The sequence below is a fragment of the Salmo trutta genome, unplaced genomic scaffold, assembly GCF_901001165.1.
Source record: "Salmo trutta unplaced genomic scaffold, fSalTru1.1, whole genome shotgun sequence".
Lineage (NCBI taxonomy): Eukaryota > Metazoa > Chordata > Actinopteri > Salmoniformes > Salmonidae > Salmo > Salmo trutta.
The window spans coordinates 2404653-2432550 of NW_021823195.1; the positions used below are offsets into that span (position 1 = coordinate 2404653).

Consider the following 27898-nt stretch of genomic DNA (forward strand, 5'->3'; position numbering starts at 1 on the left):
GCCTTGTAGAGGGCGATGAGGAGCAGGGCCCCCTGCTGTCCTGAACCAGTCTCCAGTCTGCCTTGTAGAGGGCAACGAGGAGCAGGGCCCCCTGCTGTCCTGAACCAGTCTCCAGTCTGCCTTGTAGAGGGCAATGAGGAGCAGGGCCCCCTGCTGTCCTGAACCGCTCTCCAGTCTGCCTTGTAGAGGGCAATGAGGAGCAGGGCCCCCTGCTGTCCTGAACCGCTCTCCAGTCTGCTTTGTAGAGGGCAATGAGGAGCAGGGCCCCCTGCTGTCCTGAACCGCTCTCCAGTCTGCCTTGTAGAGGGCAATGAGGAGCAGGGCCCCTGCTGTCCTGAACCGCTCTCCAGTCTGCCTTGTAGAGGGCAATGAGGAGCAGGGCCCCCTGCTGTCCTGAACCGCTCTCCAGTCTGCCTTGTAGAGGGCAATGAGGAGCAGGGCAATGAGGAGCAGGGCCCCCTGCTGTCCTGAACCACTCTCCAGTCTGCCTTGTAGAGGGCGATGAGGAGCAGGGCCCCCACCCTCTCTGGCTGCACGAGTCAAGGTGAGGGAGGAGACTTCATCACCCACCAGGCGAGGAGAGGAAGTGAGGCGATGCCTTTTATTTCACCTCCAGCCTCCCCTTCCTCCCTCTCCTGTCTGATTGATGTTGCTGCAGTGCTATATATTCAGAGGCATCTCAACATCTTAAAACTGGGACCAGGCCTATACAGCGGGACCGGGACCAGACCAGGCCTATACAGCGGGACCGGGACCAAGCCTCTATAGCGGGACCGGGCCTATACAGCGGGACCGGACCAGGCCTATACAGCGGGACCGGGACCGGGCCTATACGGGCCTCTACAGCGGAACCGGTCCTCTACAGCGGAACCGGGACCGGTCCTCTACAGCGGAACCGGAACCGGGCCTCTACAGCGGAACCGGAACCGGGCCTCTACAGCGGGACCGGAACCGGGCCTCGACAGCGGGACCGGGCCTCGACAGCGGGACCGGGCCTCTACAGCGGGACCGGGACCGGGCCTCTACAGCGGGACCGGGCCTCTACAGCGGGACTGGGACCGGGCCTCTACAGCGGGACCGGGACCGGGCCTCTACAGCGGAACCGGGACCGGGCCTCTACAGCGGGACCGGGACCGGGCCTCTACAGCGGGACCGGGACCGGGCCTCTACAGCGGGACCGGGCCTCTACAGCGGGACCGGGACCAGGACTCTACATTACCAGTGCATATGCATCTACATTACTCCCACATTACCAGTGCATATGCATCTACATTACTCCCACATTACCAGTGCATATGCACCAAAATATTTTGATGTGAAACCTGGACTTTGTATTTAGGAGCACCAGTATGATTCCAGCCGTATTACCTTAAATATTTTTCATTATGCTCATAAATTTCTTTGTGTGCATACATGTTTAAACTTAGGCACAACACGTAATTACATTACCAGAGCTCCCCCAGTACAACCTGTCCCATTACCAGAGCTCCCCCAGTACAACCTGTCCCATTACCAGAGCTCCCCAAGTACAACCTGTCCCATTACCAGAGCTCCCCCAGTACAACCTGTCCCATTACCAGAGCTGCCCCAGTACAACCTGTCCCATTACCAGAGCTGCCCCAGTACAACCTGTCCCATTACCAGAGCTCCCCCAGTACAACCTGTCCCATTACCAGAGCTGCCCCAGTACAACCTGTCCCATTACCAGAGCTGCCCCAGTACAACCTGTCCCATTACCAGAGCACCCCCAGTACAACCTGTCCCATTACCAGAGCACCCCAAGTACAACATGTCCCATTACCAGAGCACCCCCAGTACAACATGTCCCATTACCAGAGACCTGTCTCATTACCAGAGCTCCCCCAGTACAACCTGTCCCATTACCAGAGCTCCCCCAGTGTAACCTGTCCCATTACCAGAGCTCGCCCAGTACAACCTGTCCCATTAACAGAGCTGCCCCAGTACAACCTGTCCCATTACCAGAGCACCCCCAGTACAACATGTCCCATTACCAGAGACCTGTCTCATTACCAGAGCTCCCCCAGTACAACCTGTCCCATTACCAGAGCTCCCCCAGTTAACCTGTCCCATTACCAGAGCTCCCCCAGTAAACCTGTCCCATTACCAGAGCTCCCCCAGTACAACCTGTCCCATTACCAGAGACCTGAGAAACATGGTGTCTAGCTGGATAAGAGCAGCATGGTGTCTAGCTGGATAAGAGCAGCATGGTGTCTAGCTGGATAAGAGCAGCAATAGAACAGAGAAACATGGTGTCTAGCTGGATAAGAGCAGCAATAGAACAGAGAAACATGGTGTCCAGCTGGATAAGAGCAGCATGGTGTCTAGCTGGATAAGAGCAGCAATAGAACAGAGAAACATGGTGTCTAGCTGGATAAGAGCAGCAATAGAACAGAGAAACATGGTGTCCAGCTGGATAAGAGCAGCATGGTGTCTAGCTGGATAAGAGCAGCAATAGAACAGAGAAACATGGTGTCTAGCTAGATAAGAGCAGCATGGTGTCTAGCTGGATAAGAGCAGCATGGTGTCTAGCTGGATAAGAGCAGCATGGTGTCTCGCTGGACAACAAGGACTCGATGTCCATCAGTGGAGGCTCCTCAGAGGAGGAAGGGGAGGACCATCCTACTTAATGAATTTCATAAACATAAAACAAAAGTGATCCTATTTACACAAAACTATATTAAATATATAATGTCGCCAAGTAACTGATTAAAACAAAGGAGGACCAAGGCTCTCCTGGTATAATTATATGAAGATGCCTTGGTCTCCTGGTATAATGATATGAAGATGTCTTGGTCTCCTGGTATAATGATATGAAGATGCCTTGGTCTCCTGGTATAATGATATGAAGATGCCTTGGTCTCCTGGTATAATGATATGAAGATGCCTTGGTCTCCTGGTATAATTATATGAAGATGCCTTGGTCTCCTGGTATAATGATATGAAGATGCCTTGGTCTCCTGGTATAATGATATGAAGATGCCTTGGTCTCCTGGTATAATGATATGAAGATGCCTTGGTCTCCTGGTATAATGATATGAAGATGCCTTGGTCTCCTGGTATAATGATATGAAGATGCCTTGGTCTCCTGGTATAATTATATGAAGATGCCTTGGTCTCCTGGTATAATTATATGAAGATGTCTTGGTCTCCTGGTATAATTATATGAAGATGCCTTGGACTCCTGGTATAATTATATGAAGATGCCTTGGTCTCCTGGTATAATTATATGAAGATGCCTTGGTCTCCTGGTATAATGATATGAAGATGCCTTGGTCTCCTGGTATAATTATATGAAGATGCCTTGGTCTCCTGGTATAATTATATGAAGATGCCTTGGTCTCCTGGTATAATTATATGAAGTTGCCTTGGTCCTTCTTTCCTTTTGATGACCAATTTACCCCAAGATAAAGCAAAGCAGTTTGACACAAACAACAACACAGAGTTACACATGGAGTAAAACAAAACATACAGTCAATAATACAGTAGAAAAATCTATAAACAACATGTGCAAATGAGGTAGGATAAGAGAGGTAATGAGGTGAGGAGGTGTCTAGGAGGTGTCTAGGAGGAGGAGGTGTGTAGGAGGAGGAGGTGGTTAAGAGGAGGAGGTGTCTAGGAGTAGGAGGTGTCTAGGAGGAGGAGGTGTCTAGGAGGAGGAGGTGTCTAGGAGGAGGTGAGGAGGAGGTGGTTAGGAGGAGGTGTCTAGGAGGAGGAGGTGTCTAGGAGGAGGTGGTGTCTAGGAGGAGGAGGTGGTTAGGAGGAGGAGGAGGTTAGGAGGAGGTGGTAAGGAGGAGGTGGTAAGGAGGAGGTGGTGGTTAGGAGGAGGTGGTGGTTAGGAGGAGGTGGTTAGGAGGAGGAGGATAGGAGGAGGAGATGGTTAAGAGGAGGAGGTGTCTAGGAGGAGGAGGTGTCTAGGAGGAGGAGGTGTCTAGGAGGAGGAGGTGTCTAGGAGGAGGGAGGAGGAGGTGGTTAGGAGGAGGTGTCTAGGAGGAGGAGGTGTCTAGGAGGAGGAGGTGGTTAGGAGGAGGTGGTTAGGAGGAGGAGGGTTAGGAGGAGGAGGAGGTTAGGAGGAGGTGGTAAGGAGGAGGTGGTGTTAAGGAGGAGGAGGATAGGAGGAGGAGGTGTCTAGGAGGAGGAGGTGGTTAGGAGGAGGAGGTGGTTAGGAAGAGGAGGTGGTTAGGAAGAGGAGGTGTCTAGGAAGAGGAGGTGTCTAGGAAGAGGAGGTGGTTAAGAGGAGGAGGTGTCTAGGAGTAGGAGGTGTCTAGGAGGAGGAGGTGAGGAGGAGGTGGTTAGGAGGAGGTGTCTAGGAGGAGGAGGTGTCTAGGAGGAGGAGGTGTCTAGGAGGAGGTGGTGTCTAGGAGGAGGAGGTGGTTAGGAGGAGGTGGTTAGGAGGAGGAGGAGGTTAGGAGGAGGAGGTGGTTAGGAGGAGGTGGTGGTTAGGAGGAGGTGGTTAGGAGGAGGAGGATAGGAGGAGGAGATGGTTAAGAGGAGGAGGTGTCTAGGAGGAGGAGGTGTCTAGGAGGAGGAGGTGTCTAGGAGGAGGAGGTTAGGAGGAGGAGGTTAGGAGGAGGTGGTGTCTAGGAGGAGGAGGTGTCTAGGAGGAGGAGGTGGTGTCTAGGAGGAGGAGGTGTCTAGGAGGAGGAGGTTTCTAGGAGGAGGAGGTGTCTAGGAGGAGGAGGAGGTTAGGAGGAGGTGGTGTCTAGGAGGAGGAGGTGCTGCACAGACTTATACTCCCAGTTTAGCAACAGGGTCCCTGCCTTCCCTGTAGCTCAGTTGGTAGAGCATGGTGTTTGCAACGCCAGGGTTGTGGTTTCGATTCCCATGGGGGACCAGTACAGGAAAAAATAAATAAATAAAAATATGAAATGTATGCATTCACTACTGTAAGTCGCTCTGGAAAAGAGCATCTGGTAAATGACTAAAATGTAAATGTAAGGGTCCGTTACTATGGCAACCCCGTATGAGTGGCGTGTGAAAATGTCTTGTTGCCGGGGCGATGTAATAAATATGGCTGCCAAGTGTTACACAGAAATAGGGGTGGGGGGGTGGTGTTGCTACGGTAATATGGTAGAAGGCTACAGTGTGGTGGCGTTGCTACGGTAATATGGTAGAAGGCTACAGTGTGGTGGCGTTGCTACGGTAATATGGTAGAAGACTACAGTGTGGTGGCGTTGCTACGGTAATATGGTAGAAGGCTACAGTGTGGTGGCGTTGCTACGGTAATATGGTAGAAGGCTACAGTGTGGTGGCGTTGCTACGGTAATATGGTAGAAGGCTACAGTGTGGTGGCGTTTCTACGGTAATATGATACAAGGCTACAGTGTGGTGGCGTTGCTACGGTAATATGGTAGAAGGCTACAGTGTGGTGGCGTTGCTACGGTAATATGATGCGTTGCTACGGTAATATGATACAAGGCTACAGTGTGGTGGCGTTGCCACGGTAATATGGTAGAAGGCTACAGTGTGGTGGCGTTGCTACGGTAATATGATACAAGGCTACAGTGTGGTGGCGTTGCTACGGTAATATGATACAAGGCTACAGTGTGGTGGCGTTGCTACGGTAATATGATACAAGGCTGCTGGTTGCTCCTGTGATGTTCTGTGCTCTGCATGACCTTATGTTCCTGGCTAAATGTAATGTTGAACGGCCATGGTGTGTGTGTGTGTGTGTGTTGCTACAGTAACATGATCCTACCCAGAGCGAAGGACAGAGACCCATCTGAACACCAGCGTGTGAGACAGGGAGGGCTGTGCTGCCCTGCCTTCCTTCAGGGGAAAGACCAAGCTGTGTTGGTGCTACAGAACAGAGGAACGCTGGCAGCTCTGTGTGGATCACTGAGGGAGACTGTTGTGTAGCAGAGCCCACAGCTGCAGGTCCTACCCCCACCCTGCTACAGTCACCCTGCTACAGTCACCCTGCTACAGTCACCCTGCTACAGTCACCCTGCTAGTCACCTCGCTCCCCTGCTGCTAGTCACCCTGCTGCTAGTCACCCTGCTCCTGTCACCCTGCTCCAGTCACCCTGCTCCAGTCACCCTGCTCCAGTCACCCTGCTCCAGTCACCCTGCTCCAGTCACCCTGCTCCCCTGCTACAGTCACCCTGCTACAGTGACCTCGCTCCCCTGCTACAGTCACCCTGCTACAGTCACGTTGCTACCCTGCTGCAGTCACCCTGCTAGTCACCTCGCTCCCCTGCTACAGTCACCCTGCTACAGTCACCTCGCTCCCCTGCTACAGTCACCCTGCTACCCTGCTACAGTCACCCTGCTACCCTGCTGCAGTCACCCTGCTACAGTCACCTCGCTCCCCTGCTACAGTCACCCTGCTACAGTCACGTCGCTACCCTGCTGCAGTCACCCTGCTACAGTCACCTCGCTACCCTGCTGCAGTCACCCTGCTACAGTCACCTCGCTCCCCTGCTACAGTCACCCTGCTACAGTCACCTCGCTACCCTGCTACAGTCACCTCGCTCCCCTGCTACAGTCACCCCGCAACAGTCACCCTGCTAGTCACCTCGCTCCCCTGCTACAGTCACCTCGCTACCCTGCTACAGTCACCCTGCTACAGTCACCCTGCTACAGTCACCTCGCTACCCTGCTACAGTCACCCTGCTACAGTCACCTCGCTACCCTGCTACAGTCACCCGGCCACAGTCACCCTGCTACAGTCACCCTGCTACAGTCACCTCGCTACCCTGCTACAGTCACCCGGCCACAGTCCAAAGTCAGACGAGTAGCAGGCTGTAGTATCCCGTCTTGCTTTCTCTCTAGTAGTGTAAAGATCTGTCTTACTGCTGCTGGTCACAGTCCTGCCTCTTCTTCTCTTCTTTCACCTTGTCCTTCTCCTATTCCTCCTGTCAGTTCTTCTCTCTACAGCACACTACACCACAATCCTCAGCTTGCTGGCTGGCTGGCTGGCTGCCTGGCTGGCTGGCTGCCTGGCTGGCTGGCTCTACAAACAGTGACTTCATTGTCCTTTATACCAAACAGATTGCTGCTCCCCCCTTCCTCCTGTTCTCCTCCACACCGCCCTACAGACCTCCACATATCCTCCTGGAAAAACAGTGGAATCTCTACCAGACTGACTTTCACTAGCAACCATTCAGAGCAGGATGTTAGTGAGACTGTGGTGACTTACATGACTGATCAGAGGCAATGAGTTCCTCACTAGTCACTGCTCTGTCACCGTGAGTGATTCTACTGTGGCATCACATAGTCCTCCAGACGCGGACCGAGTCCTCCGAGAGACGCGGGCCGAGTCCTCCGAGAGACGCGGGCCGAGTCCTCCGAGACGCAGACCGAGTCCCGGACCTTGTCCTCCGAGAGACACGGACCGAGTCCCGGACCTTGTCCTCCGAGAGACACACGGACCGAGTCCTCCGAGAGACGCGGGCCGAGTCCTCCGAGAGACGCGGGCCGAGTCCTCCGAGAGACGCGGGCCGAGTCCTCCGAGAGACGCGCGGGCCGAGTCCTCCGAGAGACGCGCGGACCGAGTCCTCCGAGAGACGCGGACCGAGTCCTCCGAGAGACGCGGACCGAGTCCTCCGAGAGACGCGGACCGAGTCCTCCGAGAGACGGACCGAGTCCTCTGAGAGACACGGACCGAGTCCCGGACCTTGTCCTCCGAGAGACACGGACCGAGTCCTCCGAGAGACATATCTGACATGACCCTGCAGTAGACAGAAGCTGTTTGACCGTAGTATCCATCTACCCACTGAAGAGCCTCAGCATCAACACCACACAGAAGGAAGCAGCCAACTGTCCTCTGCTCTGCATTCAGGATATATGAGTCACTATAATGTGTTCTCATCTATGAAATTACTCACACAGCAGCACAACCCCCAACCCCTCACAACAACCCCCAGCCCTTCACAACAACCCCCAACCCCTCACCAACAACCCCCAGCCCCTCACCAACAACCCCCAGCCCCTCACCAACAACCCCCAGCCCCTCACATCAACCCCCAGCCCCTCACCAACAACCCCCAGCCCCTCACCAACAACCCCCAGCCCCTCACATCAACCCCCAGCCCCTCACCAACAACCCCCAGCCCCTCACATCAACCCCCGGCCCTCCACAAACAACCCCCAGCCCCTCACCAACAACCCCCAGCCCCTCACATCAACCCCCAGCCCCTCATCATCAACCCCAGCCCCTCACAACAACCCCTCACAACAACCCCCAGCCCCTCACGACAACCCCTCACCATCAACAACCCCCAGCCCCTCACCAACAACCCGCAACCCCTCACAACAACCCCCAGCCCCTCACCAACAACAACCCCCAACCCCTCACAACAACAACCCCCAACCCCTCACCATCAGCAACCCCCAGCCCCTCACCATCAGCAACCCCCAGCCCCTCACCATCAGCAACCCCCAGCCCCTCACCAACAACAACCCCCAGCCCCTCACCATCAGCAACCCCCAGCCCCTCACCATCAGCAACCCCCAGCCCCTCACCATCAGCAACCCCCAGCCCCTCACCAACAACAACCCCCAACCCCTCACAACAACAACCCCCAGCCCCTCACAACAACAACCCCCAGCCCCTCACAACAACAACCCCCAGCCCCTCACCAACAACCCCCAGCCCCTCACCACCAACCCCAGCCCCTCACAACAACCCCCAGCCCCTCACAACAACCCCTCACAACAACCCCCAGCACCTCTCAACAACCCCCAGCCCCTCACCAACAACCCCCAGCCCCTCACCAACAACCCCCAGCCCCTCACCAACAACCCCTAGCCCCTCACCAACAACAACCCCCAACCCCTCACAACAACCCCTCACAACAACCCCCAGCCCCTCACAACAACCCCCAGCCCCTCACAACAACCCCCAGCCCCTCTCAACAACCCCCAGCCCCTCTCAACAACCCCCAGCCCCTCTCAACAACCCCCAGCCCCTCACAACAACCCCCAGCCCCTCACAACAACCCCCAGCCCCTCACAACAACCTCCAGCCCCTCACCACCAACCCCCAGCCCCTCACCAACAACCCCCAGCCCCTCACCAACAACCCCCAGCCCCTCACAACAACCCCTCACCAACAACACCCAGCCCCTCACCAACAACCCCCAGCCCCTCACCACAACCCCCAGCCCCTCACCACAACCCCCAGCCCCTCACCACAACCCCCAGCCCCTCACCACAACCCCCAGCCCCTCACCATCAACAACCCCCAGCCCCTCACCATCAACAACCCCCATCCCCTCACAACAACCCCCATGCCCTCACCAACAACCCCCAGCCCCTCACAACAACCCCATCTCCGCACAACCCCCATCTCCTCACAACAACCCCCAGCCCCTCACAACAACCCCCAGCCCCTCACAACAACCCCCAGCCCCTCACAACAACCCCCAGCCCCTCACAACAACCCCCATGCCCTCACCAACAACCCCCAGCCCCTCACAACAACCCCATCTCCTCACAACCCCCATCTCCTCACAACAACCCCCATGCCCTCACCAACAACCCCCAGCCCCTCACAACAACCCCATCTCCTCACAACCCCCATCTCCTCACAACAACCCCCAATCCCTCACAACAACTCCCAGACCCTCACCAACAACCCCCAGCCCCTCACCAACAACCCCCAGCCCCTCACCAACAACCCCCAGCCCCTCACCAACAACCCCCAGCCCCTCACAAACAACCCCAGCCCCTCACAAACAACCCCAGCCCCTCACAACAACCCCTCACCAACAACCCCCCAGCCCCTCACAACAACCCCCAGCCCCTCACAACAACCCCCATGCCCTCACCAACAACCCCCAGCCCCTCACAACAACCCCATCTCCTCACAACCCCCATCTCCTCACAACAACCCCCATGCCCTCACCAACAACCCCCAGCCCCTCACAACAACCCCATCTCCTCACAACCCCCATCTCCTCACAACAACCCCCAATCCCTCACAACAACTCCCAGACCCTCACCAACAACCCCCAGCCCCTCACCAACAACCCCCAGCCCCTCACCAACAACCCCCAGCCCCTCACAAACAACCCCAGCCCCTCACAACAACCCCTCACCAACAACCCCCAGTCCCTCACAACAACCCCCAGTCCCTCACAACAACCCCCAGCCCCTCACCAACAACACCCAGCCCCTCACCACCAACCCCAGCCCCTCACCACCAACCCCAGCCCCTCACAACAACCCCCAGCCCCTCACAACAACCCCCAGCCCCTCTCAACAACCCCCAGCCCCTCACCACCAACCCCAGCCCCTCACCACCAACCCCCAGCCCCTCACAACAACCCCCAGCCCCTCTCAACAACCCCCAGCCCCTCACCAACAACCCGCAACCCCTCACAACAACCCCCAGCCCCTCACCAACAACAACCCCCAACCCCTCACAACAACAACCCCCAGCCCCTCACCATCAGCAACCCCCAGCCCCTCACCATCAGCAACAGCCAGCCCCTCACCATCAGCAACCCCCAGCCCCTCACCATCAGCAACCCCCAGCCCCTCACCAACAACAACCCCCAGCCCCTCACCATCAGCAACCCCCAGCCCCTCACCATCAGCAACCCCCAACCCCTCACAACAACAACCCCCAACCCCTCACAACAACAACCCCCAGCCCCTCACCAACAACCCCCAGCCCCTCACAACAACCCCCAGCCCCTCACAACAACCCCCATGCCCTCACCAACAACCCCCAGCCCCTCACAACAACCCCATCTCCTCACAACCCCCATCTCCTCACAACAACCCCCATGCCCTCACCAACAACCCCCAGCCCCTCACAACAACCCCATCTCCTCACAACCCCCATCTCCTCACAACAACCCCCAATCCCTCACAACAACTCCCAGACCCTCACCAACAACCCCCAGCCCCTCACCAACAACCCCCAGCCCCTCACCAACAACCCCCAGCCCCTCACCAACAACCCCCAGCCCCTCACCAACAACCCCCAGCCCCTCACCAACAACCCCAGCCCCTCACAACAACCCCTCACCAACAACCCCCAGTCCGTCACAACAACCCCCAGTCCCTCACAACAACCCCCAGCCCCTCACCAACAACACCCAGCCCCTCACCACCAACCCCAGCCCCTCACAACAACCCCCAGCCCCTCACAACAACCCCCAGCCCCTCTCAACAACCCCCAGCCCCTCACCACCAACCCCAGCCCCTCACCACCAACCCCCAGCCCCTCACAACAACCCCTCACAACAACCCCCAGCCCCTCTCAACAACCCCCAGCCCCTCACCAACAACCCGCAACCCCTCACAACAACCCCCAGCCCCTCACCAACAACAACCCCCAACCCCTCACAACAACAACCCCCAGCCCCTCACCATCAGCAACCCCCAGCCCCTCACCATCAGCAACAGCCAGCCCCTCACCATCAGCAACCCCCAGCCCCTCACCATCAGCAACCCCCAGCCCCTCACCAACAACAACCCCCAGCCCCTCACCAACAACAACCCCCAGCCCCTCACCATCAGCAACCCCCAGCCCCTCACCATCAGCAACCCCCAACCCCTCACAACAACAACCCCCAACCCCTCACAACAACAACCCCCAGCCCCTCACCAACAACCCCCAGCCCCTCACCAACAACCCCCAGCCCCTCACAACAACCCCCAGCCCCTCACAACAACCCCACACAACAACAACCCCCAGCCCCTCTCAACAACCCCCAGCCCCTCACCAACAACAACCCCCAACCCCTCACAACAACCCCTCACAACAACCCCCAGCCCCTCACAACAACCCCCAGCCCCTCACAACAACCCCCAGCCCCTCACAACAACCCCCAGCCCCTCACCAACAACCCCCAGCCCCTCACCAACAACCCCCAGCCCCTCTCAACAACCCCCAGCCCCTCTCAACAACCCCCAGCCCCTCTCAACAACCCCCAGCCCCTCACAACAACCCCCAGCCCCTCACAACAACCCCCAGCCCCTCTCAACAACCCCCAGCCCCTCACAACAACCCCCAGCCGCTCTCAACAACCCCCAGCCCCTCACAACAACCCTCAGCCCCTCACAACAACCCTCAGCCCCTCACAACAACCCTCAGCCCCTCACAACAACCCTCAGCCCCTCACAACAACCCTCAGCCCCTCACAACAACCCTCAGCCCCTCACCACCTCCTTCCTGTCTCTGAAACACACCGTCTCTCCTCTCCTTCCTGTCTCTGAAACACACTGCCCCTCCTCTCCTTCCTGTCTCTGAAACACACCGTCCCTCCTCTCCTTCCTGTCTGAAACACACCGCCTCTCCTTCCTGTCTGAAACACACCGCCTCTCCTTCCTGTCTGAAACACACCATCCCTCCTCTCCTTCCTGTCTGAAACACACATTTACATTTTTTACATTTAAGTCATTTAGCAGACGCTCTTATCCAGAGCGACTTACAAATTGGTGCATTCACCTATAATATCCAGTAGAACAAACACTTTACAATAGTGCATCTAAATCCTTTAAAGGGGGGGGGGGGGGTTAGAAGGATTACTTTATCCTATCCCAGGTATTCCTTAAAGAGGAACCGTCCCTCCTCTCCTTCCTGTCTTTGAAACACACCGTCCCTCCTCTCCTTCCTGTCTCTGAAACACACCGTCCCTCCTCTCCTTCCTGTCTCAAACACACCGTCCCGCCTCTCCTTCCTGTCTCAAACACACCGTCCCGCCTCTCCTTCCTGTCTCAAACACACCGTCCCGCCTCTCCTTCCTGTCTCAAACACACCGTCCCGCCTCTCCTTCCTGTCTCTGAAACACACTGTCCCTCCTCTCCTTCCTGTCTCTGAAACACACTGTCCCTCCTCTCCTTCCTGTCTCTGAAACACACTGTCCCTCCTCTCCTTCCTGTCTCTGAAACACACCGTCCCTCCTATCCTTCCTGTCTCTGAAACACACCGTCCCTCCTATCCTTCCTGTCTCAAACACACCGTCCCGCCTCTCCTTCCTGTCTCTGAAACACACTGTCCCTCCTCTCCTTCCTGTCTCTGAAACACACCGTCCCTCCTATCCTTCCTGTCTCTGAAACACACCTTCCCTCATCTCCTTCCTGTCTCTGAAACACACCATCCCTCCTCTCCTTCCTGTCTCTGAAACACACCATCCCTCCTCTCCTTCCTGTCTCTGAAACACACTGTCCCTCCTCTCCTTCCTAAACAACCAGGTCTTTCTCCAGAGACGCCTAGGGGAATTCCTCCAACTAAACGACCAGGTCTTTCTCTAGAGACGCCTAGGAGAATTCCTCCAACTAAACGACCAGGTCTTTCTCCAGAGACGCCCGGGGGAATTCCTCCAACTAAACGACCAGGTCTTTCTCCAGAGACGCCTAGGAGAATTCCTCCAACTAAACGACCAGGTCTTTCTCCAGAGACGCCCGGGGGAATTCCTCCAACTAAACGACCAGGTCTTTCTCCAGAGACGCCCGGGGGAATTCCTCCAACTAAACGACCAGGTCTTTCTCCAGAGACGCCTAGGAGAATTCCTCCAACTAAACGACCAGGTCTTTCTCCAGAGACGCCCGGGGGAATTCCTCCAACTAAACGACCAGGTCTTTCTCCAGAGACGCCCGGGGGAATTCCTCCAACTAAACGACCAGGTCTTTCTCCAGAGACGCCTAGGAGAATTCCTCCAACTAAACGACCAGGTCTTTCTCCAGAGACGCCTAGGAGAATTCCTCCATAATATCAGATTGGCGGAGCAGGAAATGACACCATAACGGAATAAGGACCACCAGAACTTTCATTTGACCGTGTCACAGACGAGCCAGTGACCACAGCGAGGTAATCATGTGTGTACGGGTGTGTGTCCACTGACCTGGTAGGGCTGGTATGCTCCGCGGTCGGACAGGAAGTCCAGTTGTCTGTCAGAGAAGAACTCAACAGCTGTGATGGAGCCCAGAGTAGCCTTCCCCACCAGAGGTCTGAACGTCTGAAACAAGAACAACACTAACCGTTAGAGCCTTCCATGTCTTTTCTTTTCAAACTATCATCTGTACAAATAATTCACATTTTATTCCCTAGAAGGTGGAGGGAATTACAGGCAGAATCTCACCAGCAATGAACGTCTGAAACATTTAGTCAGTCTGCAGAATTAACACAGCTGTTTGCAGGGAGGAATAATAGCAGATAATAATGATAATAATGGAAGTCATTATAGACACAGACAGACAACTAAAGAGAGGAACGCTGCACCAGAGAGCTGCTGCTATCAGACAGTTCAAAGGCAGCCTGTCGCTCTTTGATGTTCCTCTTCCTCCTCTTTTCTCCCTCTCTTCCTCCCCCCGCTGATCACCCATCTCTGATGTCACTGTCTATCAGCCTGCCTGCAGGGCTCAACTCTCATCTTCCCTCCATCTATCTCACTGCTGCAGCAACACACACACACAGTCACACAGCCACTCAGATGCATTCCAACTGCTACAGTACAGGAACACACCATCACGTGGCCTGGGCGTGTGTCTGAGAAGGGAGGATTCTAGATCAGACAGACTCCCTTTCAAATCCCATCAGGGAACAGAGCAGGGAACAGAGCAGGGAACAGAGCAGGGAACAGAGCAGGGTACAGAGCAGGGTACAGAGCAGGGTACAGAGCAGGGTACAGAGCAGGGTACAGAGCAGGAAAGAGAGCAGGAAAGAGAGCAGGAAACAGAGCAGGAAACAGAGCAGGAAACAGAGCAGGAAACAGAGCAGGAAACAGAGCAGAATCTAAACCAGGGAATGTTAACCTAGAGTTTATATCAGTAACATGAATCTAAACCAGGGAATGTTAACCTAGAGTTTATATCAGTAACATGAATCTAAACCAGGGAATGTTAATGGGATTCATTAGAAGTTTAACTTCAGGTGACTGCTGTTATTACTAGAGTTACATGATGTAAACCACAACGCACCCACAGTCATACTGTCTGGTGCTGGCCGGTCAGACGACCTACATGCCTTCTATGCTCACATCAAGGCAAGCAACACTGAACCGTGCATGAGAGCACCAGCTGTTCTGGACGACTGTGTGATCTCGCAGACCACCATAGTCTCTGTACCCAAGAACGCCAAGGTTACCTATCTAAATGACTACCACCCAAAGCACTCACATCTAAAAATGAAATGCTTTGAAAGGCTGGTGGCAGCTCACATCAACACAGTCACCCCAGAATCCCTGGACCCACTCCAATCCACATACCGGTCCAATCCTGGACCAACTCCAATCCACATACCGGTCCAACCCTGGACCCACTCCAATCCACATACCGGTCCAACCCTGGACCCACTCCAATCCACATACCGGTCCAACCCTGGACCCACTCCAATCCACATACCGGTCCAACCGTGGACCCACTCCAATCCACATACCGGTCCAACCCTGGACCCACTCCAATCCACATACCGGTCCAACCCCGGACCCACTCCAATCCACATAACGGTCCAACAGATAACAATCTACACTACCGGTCAGAAGTTCAGGGAGGTGGTCAGCGATCTGGCAGTGTAGTGCGAGGACAAACACCTTCCCCTCAACGTCAGCAAGACAAAGGAGCTGATCGCGGACAACAGGAAATGGAGGGCCGGGCACAACCCCCTATCCACGGGGCTGTAGTGGAGCGGGTCGAGAGCCCATGCTATCTGGTTCTGTCAGTATAGTGGTGTCCCATGCTATCTGGTTCTGTCAGTATAGTGGTGTCCCATGCTATCTGGTTCTGTCAGTATAGTGGTGTCCCATGCTATCTGGTTCTGTCAGTATAGTGGTGTCCCATGCTATCTGGTTCTGTCAGTATAGTGGAGTCCCATGCTATCTGGTTCTGTCAGTATAGTGGTGTCCCATGCTATCTGGTTCTGTCAGTATAGTGGTGTCCCATGCGATCTGGTTCTGTCAGTATAGTGGTGTCCCATGCTATCTGGTTCTGTCAGTATAGTGGTGTCCCATGCGATCTGGTTCTGTCAGTATAGTGGTGTCCCATGCTATCTGGTTCTGTCAGTATAGTGGTGTCCCATGCTATCTGGTTCTGTCAGTATAGTGGTGTCCCATGCTATCTGGTTCTGTCAGTATAGTGGAGTCCCATGCTATCTGTTTCTGTCAGTATAGTGGAGTCCCATGCTATCTGGTTCTGTCAGTATAGTGGTGTCCCATGCTATCTGGTTCTGTCAGTATAGTGGAGTCCCATGCTATCTGGTTCTGTCAGTATAGTGGTGTCCCATGCTATCTGGTTCTGTCAGTATAGTGGTGTCCCATGCTATCTGGTTCTGTCAGTATAGTGGAGTCCCATGCTATCTGGTTCTGTCAGTACAGATCTCTGTATATATTACAAGGCTAGAATGTTCCATGTGTGTCTGTTTCTGTGCTGGTTGATGGTTACATCACCATGGTCTGCTCTGAGAAGTTAAGGACAACCGCCGTGACCATCACTAAACACCGTCTGGTAGGGGACCATCACTAAACACCGCCTGGTAGGGGACCATCACTAAACACCGCCTGGTAGGGGACCATCACTAAACACCGCCTGGTAGGGGACCATCACTAAACACCGCCTGGTAGGGGACCATCACTAAACACCGCCTGGTAGGGGACCATCACTAAACACCGCCTGGTAGGGGACCATCACTAAACACCGCCTGGTAGGGGACCATCACTAAACACCGTCTGGTAGGGGACCATCACTAAACACCGCCTGGTAGGGGACCATCACTAAACACCGCCTGGTAGGGGACCATCACTAAACACCGCCTGGTAGGGGACCATCACTAAACACCGCCTGGTAGGGGACCATCACTAAACACCGCCTGGTAGGGGACCATCACTAAACACCGCCTGGTAGGGGACCATCACTAAACACCGCCTGGTAGGGGACCATCACTAAACACCGCCTGGTAGGGGACCATCACTAAACACCGCCTGGTAGGGGACCATCACTAAACACCGCCTGGTAGGGGACCATCACTAAACACCGCCTGGTAGGGGACCATCACTAAACACCGCCTGGTAGGGGACCATCACTAAACACCGCCTGGTAGGGGACCATCACTAAACACCGTCTGGTAGGGGACCATCACTAAACACCGTCTGGTAGGGGACCATCACTAAGGGAGACCAGTCTATGTATACAACACAGGAACAGAGTTCAGTACCGTACTGTCCAGAGAACAACACAGGAACAGCACTTTCGTAACCACAATCCAACCACAACCCAACCATGCCATGTAGTGCACTACATAGAGAATAGGGTGCCAGGTAGTGCACTACATAGTGAATAGGGTGCCAGGTAGTGCACTACATAGGGAATAGGGTGCCATTTGGTAGACAGCCAGTGTTGTGTGTCAACAGTCCCTGATCGGAGGAGTTGAAACGAGGCTACAGCTGCTGTCCAAACAACCCTGTGGTGCAACTGCACTGCAGGCAGGAGCTCCATCTGACTGTCCTAGGGCAGATAAATATAGAAACTCACACAGACACAGACATACAGAGAGAGAGAGAGAGGCGGAGAGAGAGCCAGAGAGAGAGACAGAGACAGCGAGAGAGAGCCAGAGAGAGAGAGAGAGAGAGAGAGAGAGAGAGAGCCAGAGAGACAGACAGAGAGAGACAGAGACAGCGAGAGAACAAGCAAGAGAGAGAGAGAGAGACAGCGAGCGAGCGCGACAGAGACAGCAAGCGCGAGAGAGCCGGACAGCGCGAGAGAGCGCGAGAGAGCCGGACAGTGAGAGGACAGCGAGAGAGAGCCAGACAGCGAGAGAGAGCCGGACAGCGAGAGGACAGCGAGAGAGAGCCAGACAGCGAGAGAGAGCCAGACAGCGAGGACAGCGAGAGAGAGCCAGACAGCGAGAGAGAGCCAGAGAGAGCCAGAGACAGCAAGAGAGAGAGACAGCAAGAGAGAGAGACAGCAAGAGAGAGACAGCAAGAGAGAGAGACAGCAAGAGAGAGAGACAGCAAGAGAGAGAGACAGCAAGAGAGAGAGACAGCAAGAGAGAGAGACAGCAAGAGAGAGACACAGCAAGAGAGAGACACAGCAAGAGAGAGACAGCGAGTACAGTGGCGGAATACCTGACCATTGTGTCAGAAAGTAATTTTCATTTCAAGTTAAAGCGTACTGTTAGCTAGCTAACGTTAGCTGGCTGGCTCGCTAGCTAACATTACATGTATGATCTGTATAGTAATATTACTCTCTCAGAGCCATTTGCATTGCTAGTTATAGCCTAATGTTAGATAACAAAGAACCTAGTTGGTTATCTACCTGCAGATTCATGCAGGGTAGTAACGTGATGAGTTGGGATTATGGGTCATTGTTCAGCTAGCTAGCTACATGTCTAAACAAAACACTCCACTATGCAGGGTAGTAACGTGATGAGTTGGGATTATGGGTCATTGTTCAGCTAGCTAGCTACATGTCTAAACAAAACACTCCACTACGCAAGTAACCATTTCAATAGAATATTCATAATGTTACTGTGACAACTGTTGATAGACATAGCTGGTAAATTCGCTCTGTCTACTCAGATTTCAGAGCACTCTAGCCAACGTTAGCCACTTATATTGGGCGCGTCGCTGCTGTTGGGTCAGAACGCTCGGATCAACCCTACTCCTCGGCCTGACAACGCTCTGAGTTTACGAATGCTCTGGGGGGGCCCACACTCTGGGGGGGCCCACACTCTGGGGGGGGCCCACACTCTGGGGGGGGCCCACACTCTGGCACGCCAGATTAAATGTACGAACACACCCGTAGTATAAACCAGCCTTTAGTCTTGAAATCGTTGGTTGTTTAGTCCACAGCCTCACAGGTTAATCCTTAAAGAGATGGGTGGGGCTAAAGCTTTAGAGGGTGTGAACGATGCTGAATGGGTGGAGACAAAGAAGAGCTCTCCAGTAGGTACATTCAAGGGACATTTTCTCAAAAGTTCAGCAACTTTCAAAGCAGAATTACTTTGCCACTGTTCCTCAACTGTAGTGTAATATATACAATTATCTAGCTCTGAGTCTCTGCTTTTATCCACTGTAAAAAATACAATTAAAAAACATAGCAAATGTTGATACATAAGACAGAATCGAGGCAGTCGGTCAGAGAGACACACAGACCCACAAAGAATTCCTAAAGAAACCCAAGGTTGATAAAGTCCCATATCTACTGGGTGAAATACCACAGTGACCAATCACAGCAGCAAGATGTGTGACCTGTTGCCACAAGAAAAGGACAACCAGTGAAGAACAAGCACCATTGGAAATACAACCCATATTTATTTTCACTTTTGTACTTTCATTATTTGAACATCATAAGACATCTGAAATGTCTTTATTCTTTTGGAACGTCTGTGAGTGAAATGTTTTCTGTTTATTTCCCTTTTGCTTATTACCCATTTCACTTGCTTTGGCAATGTAAACATGAGTTCCCATGCCAATAAAGCCCTTGAATTGAATTTTGAAAGTGAGAGATCAGACACACTTCTCTTTTAAAGACAAACCTGGGTTTCCCACAATAATATAACCTGGTTTCCCCACGGTAATATAACCTGGTTTCCCACCCAGTAATATAACCTGGTTTCCCACCCAGTAATATAACCTGGTTTCCCACCCAGCAATATAACCTGGTTTCCCACAGTAATAACACCTGGTTTCCCACAGTAATATAACCTGGTTTCCCACAGTAATATAACCTGGTTTCCCACCCAGTAATATAACCTGGTTTCCCACCCAGTAATATAACCTGGTTTCCCACCCAGTAATATAACCTGGTTTCCCCACCCAGTAATATAACCTGGTTTCCCCACAGTAATATAACCTGGTTTCCCCACAGTAATATAACCTGGTTTCCCCACAGTAATATAACCTGGTTCCCCACAGTAATATAACCTGGTTTCCCACCCAGTAATATAACCTGGTTTCCCACCCAGCAATATAACCTGGTTTCCCACAGTAATATAACCTGGTTTCCCACCCAGCAATATAACCTGGTTTCCCACAGTAATATAACCTGGTTTCCCACAGTAATATAAACTGGTTTCCCACAGTAATATAACCTGGTTTCCACCCCAGTAATATAACCTGGTTTCCACCCCAGTAATATAACCTGGTTTCCACCCCAGTAATATAACCTGGTTTCCCACCCCAGTAATATAACCTGGTTTCCCACCCCAGTAATATAACCTGGTTTCCCACCCCAGTAATATAACCTGGTTTCCCACAGTAATATAACCTGGTTTCCCCACAGTAATATAACCTGGTTTCCCACAGTAATATAACCTGGTTTCCCACAGTAATATAACCTGGTTTCCCACAGTAATATAACCTGGTTTCCCACAGTAATATATCCTGGTTTCCCCACAGTAATATAACCTGGTTTCCCACCCAGTAATATAACCTGGTTTCCCACCCAGTAATATAACCTGGTTTCCCACCCAGTAATATAACCTGGTTTCCCACCCAGTAATATAACCTGGTTTCCCACCCAGTAATATAACCTGGTTTCCCACCCAGTAATATAACCTGGTTTCCCACCCAGTAATATAACCTGGTTTCCCACCCAGTAATATAACCTGGTTTCCCACCCAGTAATATAACCTGGTTTCCCACCCAGTAATATAACCTGGTTTCCCACAGTAATATAACCTGGTTTCCACCCTGTAATATAACCTGGTTTCCCCACAGTAATATAACCTGATTTCCCACAGTAATATATCCTGGTTTCCCCACAGTAATATATCCTGGTTTCCCCACAGTAATATAACCTGGTTTCCCACAGTAATATAACCTGGTTTCCCACAGTAATATAACCTGGTTTCCCACAGTAATATATCCTGGTTTCCCCACAGTAATATATCCTGGTTTCCCCACAGTAATATATCCTGGTTTCCCCACAGTAATATAACCTGGTTTCCCACCCAGTAATATAACCTGGTTTCCCACCCAGTAATATAACCTGGTTTCCCACCCAGTAATATAACCTGGTTTCCCACCCAGTAATATAACCTGGTTTCCCACCCAGTAATATAACCTGGTTTCCCACCCAGTAATATAACCTGGTTTCCCACCCAGTAATATAACCTGGTTTCCCACCCAGTAATATAACCTGGTTTCCCACCCAGTAATATAACCTGGTTTCCCACAGAGTAATATAACCTGGTTTCCCACAGTAATATATCCTGGTTTCCCACAGTAATATAACCTGGTTTCCCACAGTAATATAACCTGGTTTCCCCACAGTAATATAACCTGGTTTCCCACACAGTAATATAACCTGGTTTCCCCACAGTAATATAACCTGGTTTCCCACACAGTAATATAACCTGGTTTCCCACAGTAATATAACCTGGTTTCCCACAGTAATATATCCTGGTTTCCCCACAGTAATATAACCTGGTTTCCCACACAGTAATATAACCTGGTTTCCCACACAGTAATATAACCTGGTTTCCCACAGTAATATAACCTGGTTTCCCACAGTAATATAACCTGGTTTCCCACAGTAATATATCCTTGTTTCCCACCCAGTAATATAACCTGGTTTCCCACAGTAATATAGCCTGGTTTCCCACAGTAATATAACCTGGTTCCCCACAGTAATATAACCTGGTTTCCCACCCAGTAATATAACCTAGTTTCCCCACAGTAATATAACCTGGTTTCCCCCAGTAATATAACCTGGTTTCCCCACAGTAATATAACCTGGTTTCCCACAGTAATATAACCTGGTTTTCCACAGTAATATAACCTGGTTTCCCACAGTAATATAACCTGGTTTCCCACAGTAATATAACCTGGTTTCCCACAGTAATATAACCTGGTTTTCCACAGTAATATAACCTGGTTCCCCACAGTAATATAACCTGGTTTCCCACAGTAATATAACCTGGTTTCCCCCACAGTAATATAACCTGGTTTCCCACAGTAATATAACCTGGTTTCCCACAGTAATATAACCTGGTTCCCCACAGTAATATAACCTGGTTTCCACCCTGTAATATAACCTGGTTTCCCACAGTAATATAACAGAGAAACAGACCAGTATAAACACTGTTAAACCTCAGACGGTTCAGCAGGCCTGGCTGATATAAAGAGAACACACCTGTTAGACAGAAATAACACTAATCTCTCACAGTCTTAAATACCTTTTGTAAACAAGACGCAACAAAATGGCCACTATAACATCAACTCTGCCAAAGCATAGAGTACTAACTAGCACTGATCCCTGTTGGTAAAACGGGATACAGCGTGGGTCAGTTCCCTTTGGTTCTGCAGTCCCTCTTCCAAACATCCCTTTCTCATAAAGGCTGTATTGTTTGACTCAGACCCCAGTAATCATGTTTCAAATGAAAGGAAATTAGATGTTGACCTTCAAATGACCGTTTCTCCCCGTCCTGTAATAAGACACACAGCGGCAGACGTACAGACTGCAGCCTCCCAGCCAGCGGACTGCAGCCTCCCAGCCAGCGGACTGCAGCCTCCCAGCCAGCGGACTGCAGCCTCCCAGCCAGCGGACTGCAGCCTCCCAGCCAGCGGACTGCAGCTGCAGCCTCCCGGCGGACTGCAGCCTCCCGGCGGACTGCAGCCTCCCGGCGGACTGCAGCCTCCCGGCGGACTGCAGCCTCCCGGCGGACTGCAGCTGCAGCCTCCCGGCGGACTGCAGCCTCCCGGTGGACTGCAGCCTCCCGGCGGACTGCAGCCTCCCGGCGGACTGCAGCTGCAGCCTCCCGCAGACTGCAGCCTCCCGCAGACTGCAGCCTCCCGCAGACTGCAGCCTCCCGCAGACTGCAGCCTCCCGCAGACTGCAGCCTCCCGCAGACTGCAGCCTCCCGCAGACTGCAGCCTCCCGCAGACTGCAGCCTCCCGCAGACTGCAGCCTCCCGCAGACTGCAGCCTCCCGCAGACTGCAGCCTCCCGCAGACTGCTGTGTGTTGACAGACAGAGGGATGCCGTAATAATGGCCTTCCCTTCCCTGTCCGTTCCCTTGCAGAGCGGGCCGCAGCCCTAAACACCAGCCTTCCCTGTCCGTTCCCTTGCAGAGCGGGCCGCAGCCCTAAACATCGGCCTTCCCTGTCCGTTCCCTTGCAGAGCGGGCCGCAGCCCTAAACATCAGCCTTCCCTGTCCGTTCCCTTGCAGAGCGGGCCGCAGCCCTAAACATCAGCCTTCCCTGTCCGTTCCCTTGCAGAGCGGGCCGCAGCCCTAAACATCAGCCTTCCCTGTCCGTTCCCTTGCAGAGCGGGCCGCAGCCCTAAACATCAGCCTTCCCTGTCCGTTCCCTTGCAGAGCCGGCCGCAGCCATAACTCAACAGTAAATATTTGATAAGGCTGAGTGCACTGGAATGCAAAGGAGTGGGCTGCAGCTCATGCAGAGCTAAGTAGTGTGTGTGTGTGTGTGTGTGTGTGTGTGTGTGTGTGTGTGTGTGTGTGTGTGTGTGTGTGGAGGCTTCATCATCCTGTGAATGGTTCCGACAGCCGGGGGGGAATAGAACGCTGCTATCTGATGAAGGTCACAGTAGAACACAGACACACACAATCAGTCTCTCCCCACAGAACACACACAATCAGTCTCTCCCCACAGAACACACACAATCAGTCCCTCCCTACAGAACACACACAATGAGTCCCACCCTACAGAACACACACAACGAGTCTCTCCCTACAGAACACACACAATCAGTCTCTCCCTACAGAAAACACACAGTCTCTCCCTACAGAAAACACACAACGAGTCTCTCCCTACAGAACACACACAATCAGTCTCTCCCTACAGAACACACACAATCAGTCTCTCCCTACAGAACACACACAACCAGTCTCTCCCTACAGAACACACACAATCAGTCTCTCCCTACAGAACACACACAACCAGTCTCTCCCTACAGAACACACACAACCAGTCTCTCCCTACAGAACACACATAATCAGTCTGTCCCTACAGAACACAGACACACACAATCAGTCTCTGCCTCTACATGAATAGCCAAGCTGTCAGTGAGCAGCTCTATATTCCAGTCCTCTACATGACCAGCCAAGCTGTCAGTGTGCAGCTCTATATTCCAGTCCTCTACATATGAGAGCCTAACATGACCTGTTCCCAGCTAGCTAGCTACACGTAGCTCCACATTCCTGCTCTATGAGAGCCCAACGTGACCTGTTCCCAGCCAGCTAGCTACACGTAGCACCACATTCCTGCTCTATGAGAGCCCAACGTGACCTGTTCCCAGCTAGCTACACGTAGCATCACATTCCTGCTCTATGAGAGCCCAACGTGACCTGTTCCCAGCCAGCTAGCTACACGTAGCACCACATTCCTGCTCTATGAGAGCCCAACGTGACCTGTTCCCAGCTAGCTAGCTACACGTAGCTCTACATTCCTGCTCTATGAGAGCCCAACGTGACCTGTTCCCAGCTAGCTAGCTACACGTAGCACAACATTCCTGCTCTATGAGAGCCCAACGTGACCTGTTCCCAGCTAGCTAGCTACACGTAGCACCACATTCCTGCTCTATGAGAGCCCAACGTGACCTGTTCCCAGCCAGCTAGCTAGCTACACGTAGCACCACATTCCTGCTCTATGAGAGCCCAACGTGACCTGTTCCCAGCCAGCTAGCTAGCTACACGTAGCTCCACATTCCTGCTCTATGAGAGCCCAACGTGACCTGTTCCCAGCTAGCTAGCTACACGTAGCTCCATATTGCTGCTCTATGAGAGCCCAACGTGACCTGTTCCCAGCTAGCTAGCTACACGTAGCACCACATTCCTGCTCTATGAGAGCCTAACGTGACCTGTTCCCAGCTAGCTAGCTACATGTAGCACCACATTCCTGCTCTATGAGAGCCCAACGTGACCTGTTCCCAGCCAGCTAGCTAGCTACATGTAGCACAACATTCCTGCTCTATGAGAGCCCAACGTGACCTGTTCCCAGCTAGCTAGCTAGCTACACGTAGCACCACATTCCTGCTCTATGAGAGCCCAACGTGACCTGTTCCCAGCTAGCTAGCTACACGTAGCACCACATTCCTGCTCTATGAGAGCCCAACGTGACCTGTTCCCAGCCAGCTAGCTAGCTACACGTAGCTCCACATTCCTGCTCTATGAGAGCCCAACGTGACCTGTTCCCAGCCAGCTAGCTAGCTACACGTAGCACCACATTCCTGCTCTATGAGAGCCCAACGTGACCTGTTCCCAGCTGGCTAGCTACACGTAGCATCACATTCCTGCTCTATGAGAGCCCAACGTGACCTGTTCCCAGCTAGCTAGCTACACGTAGCTCCACATTCCTGCTCTATGAGAGCCCAACGTGACCTGTTCCCAGCTAGCTAGCTACACGTAGCTCCACATTCCTGCTCTGAGAGCCCAACGTGACCTGTTCCCAGCTAGCTAGCTACACGTAGCACCACATTCCTGCTCTATGAGAGCCTAACGTGACCTGTTCCCAGCTAGCTAGCTACATGTAGCACCACATTCCTGCTCTATGAGAGCCCAACGTGACCTGTTCCCAGCCAGCTAGCTAGCTACACGTAGCACCACATTCCTGCTCTATGAGAGCCCAACGTGACCTGTTCCCAGCCAGCTAGCTAGCTACATGTAGCACCACATTCCTGCTCTATGAGAGCCCAACGTGACCTGTTCCCAGCCAGGTAGCTAGCTACATGTAGCACCACATTCCTGCTCTATGAGAAAAACCAGAGCTCACAAGAACTCCTTGGCAGGCAAGACAGGAGAAAGCTGTTTTTTCCTCCCTTCCATTTCGTTTTTTATTGCCAAATTCCATTTTCATGAAATATGAACCTTGTCTGGCAGTCAACACTCATTGGCCAGTTTATTAGGTACACCAGCCGGTTCAATATGGATGGCTCTTACAGACCGTGAGTCACTTGGCCATGGCTTGTTATATAAATCAGGCAGACAGACATCCAGTTCCTGTCAGATTGAACGTTAGAAGACACAACAAGTAACCTAAAGCCACTTTGAGCATGGTAGGATGGTCGGTGGAATGGATTACGGGCTCCCGAGAGGCGCAGTGGTATAACGCACTGCATCTCAGTGTTAGAGGCGTCACTGCAGTCCCTGGTTCCAGTCCAGGCTGCATCACAGTGCTAGAGGCGTCACTGCAGTCCCTGGTTCCAGTCCAGGCTGCATCTCAGTGCTAGAGGCGTCACTGCAGTCCCTGGATCCAGTCCAGGCTGCATCTCAGTGCTAGAGGCGTCACTGCAGTCCCTGGTTCCAGTCCAGGCTGCATCTCAGTGCTAGAGGCGTCACTGCAGTCCCTGGTTCCAGTCCCCAGGCTGCATCTCAGTGCTAGAGGCGTCACTGCAGTCCCTGGTTCCAGTCCAGGCTGCATCTCAGTGCTAGAGGCGTCACTGCAGTCCCTGGATCCAGTCCAGGCTTCATCTCAGTGCTAGAGGCGTCACTGCAGTCCCTGGTTCCAGTCCAGGCTGTATCACAGTGCTAGAGGCGTCACTGCAGTCCCTGGTTCCAGTCCAGGCTGTATCACAGTGCTAGAGGCGTCACTGCAGTCCCTGGTTCCAGTCCAGGCTGTATCACATCCGGCCGTGATTGGGAGTCCCATACGGCTGCGCAGAATTGGCTCAGCGTCGTCGAGGTTTGTCCCGGGGTAGGCCGTCATTGTAAATAAGAATTTGTTCTTAACTAACTTGCATAGTGAAATAAAATACATTTAAAAAAAATCTCTGAAAAAACATTCTAGGGTTTTCCGGGAATGTTGTGACGAACAAAAAATCATCCAGTCAGCGGCAGTCCTCTGCTTGTTGATGAGAGACGTCGAAGGAGAACAGCGCAAGCTAACAGGCGGGGCCACCAAGACAAATAACAACCCAGTACAACATCAGCTAACAGGCGGGCCCACCAAGACAAATAACGACCCAGAACAACATCAGCTAACAGGCGGGCCCACCAAGACAAATAACAACCCAGTACATCAGCTAACAGGCGGGCCCACCAAGACAAATAACGACCCAGTACAACAGTTCAGAACAACATCAGCTAACAGGCGGGCCCACCAAGACAAATAACGACCCAGTACAACAGTTCAGAACAACATCAGCTAACAGGCGGGCCCACCAAGACAAATAACGACCCAGTACAACAGTTCAGAACAACATCAGCTAACAGGCGGGCCCACCAAGACAAATAACGACCCAGAACAACATCAGCTAACAGGCGGGCCCACCAAGACAAATAACGACCCAGTACAACAGTTCAGAACAACATCAGCTAACAGGCGGGCCCACCAAGACAAATAACGACCCAGTACATCAGCTAACAGAACAATCTGCTCCAGTGGGTCATCACCAACACTGGACAGAGTGAGGAGTGGGGAAAAACATTGACTCCAACATGACAGTGAGTTCAGTTTACTAGAGCGTCCTGGTCCGTCCCCAGACCTCAACCCTGTAGAGTATAATGGGATGAGATGGAACGGGCTGTTAGCAGCATTAATGTAGCGCCGTCCAATCCGCAGCGACTGTGTGATGCCAACCTTTCAGCATGGACCAACATTTCGGTGGGATGGTGACATCACCAGGGGGTTCATTTGTTAATAGACCAATAAGAAAGAGAGTTTCAAACCTCTGCATATAACAGCTCAGAGTATTCAGAGTATTTAGCTACAGTGTTGATATTGTACAGTATACAGACCAGCTAGAGTATTCAGAGTATTTAGCTACAGTGTTGATATTGTACAGTGTACAGACCAGCTAGAGTATTCAGAGTATTTAGCTACAGTGTTGATATTGTACAGTATACAGGCCAGGTAGAGTATTCAGAGTAGTTAGCTACAGTGTTGATATTGTACAGTATACAGACCAGGTAGAGTATTCAGAGTATTTAGCTACAGTGTTGATATTGTACAGTATACAGGCCAGGTAGAGTATTCAGAGTATTTAGCTACAGTGTTGATATTGTACAGTATACAGGCCAGGTAGAGTATTCAG

The 27898-nt window shown here is 52.7% G+C and overlaps 1 protein-coding gene and 1 long non-coding RNA gene across 16 annotated transcripts in view; both read right to left on the reverse strand.

Annotated features, from left to right (window-relative positions):
* The window catches only part of LOC115189542 (probable JmjC domain-containing histone demethylation protein 2C), a 191190-nt gene that overhangs the window by 88009 nt on the left and 75283 nt on the right, over window positions 1-27898 (reverse strand). For all 15 annotated transcript variants that reach the window (XM_029748158.1, XM_029748159.1, XM_029748154.1 and 12 more), the window contains one exon: window positions 13820-13933. In XM_029748158.1, coding sequence (XP_029604018.1) covers window positions 13820-13933 — 114 coding nt within the window. The remainder of the gene's footprint in view (window positions 1-13819; window positions 13934-27898) is intronic.
* On the reverse strand, window positions 5470-7249 carry LOC115189560 (uncharacterized). Its single transcript, XR_003876948.1, has 2 exons — window positions 6679-7249; window positions 5470-6606 (listed from the first exon to the last, which is right to left on the reverse strand). It is a non-coding gene; the product is annotated as an uncharacterized LOC115189560 (long non-coding RNA).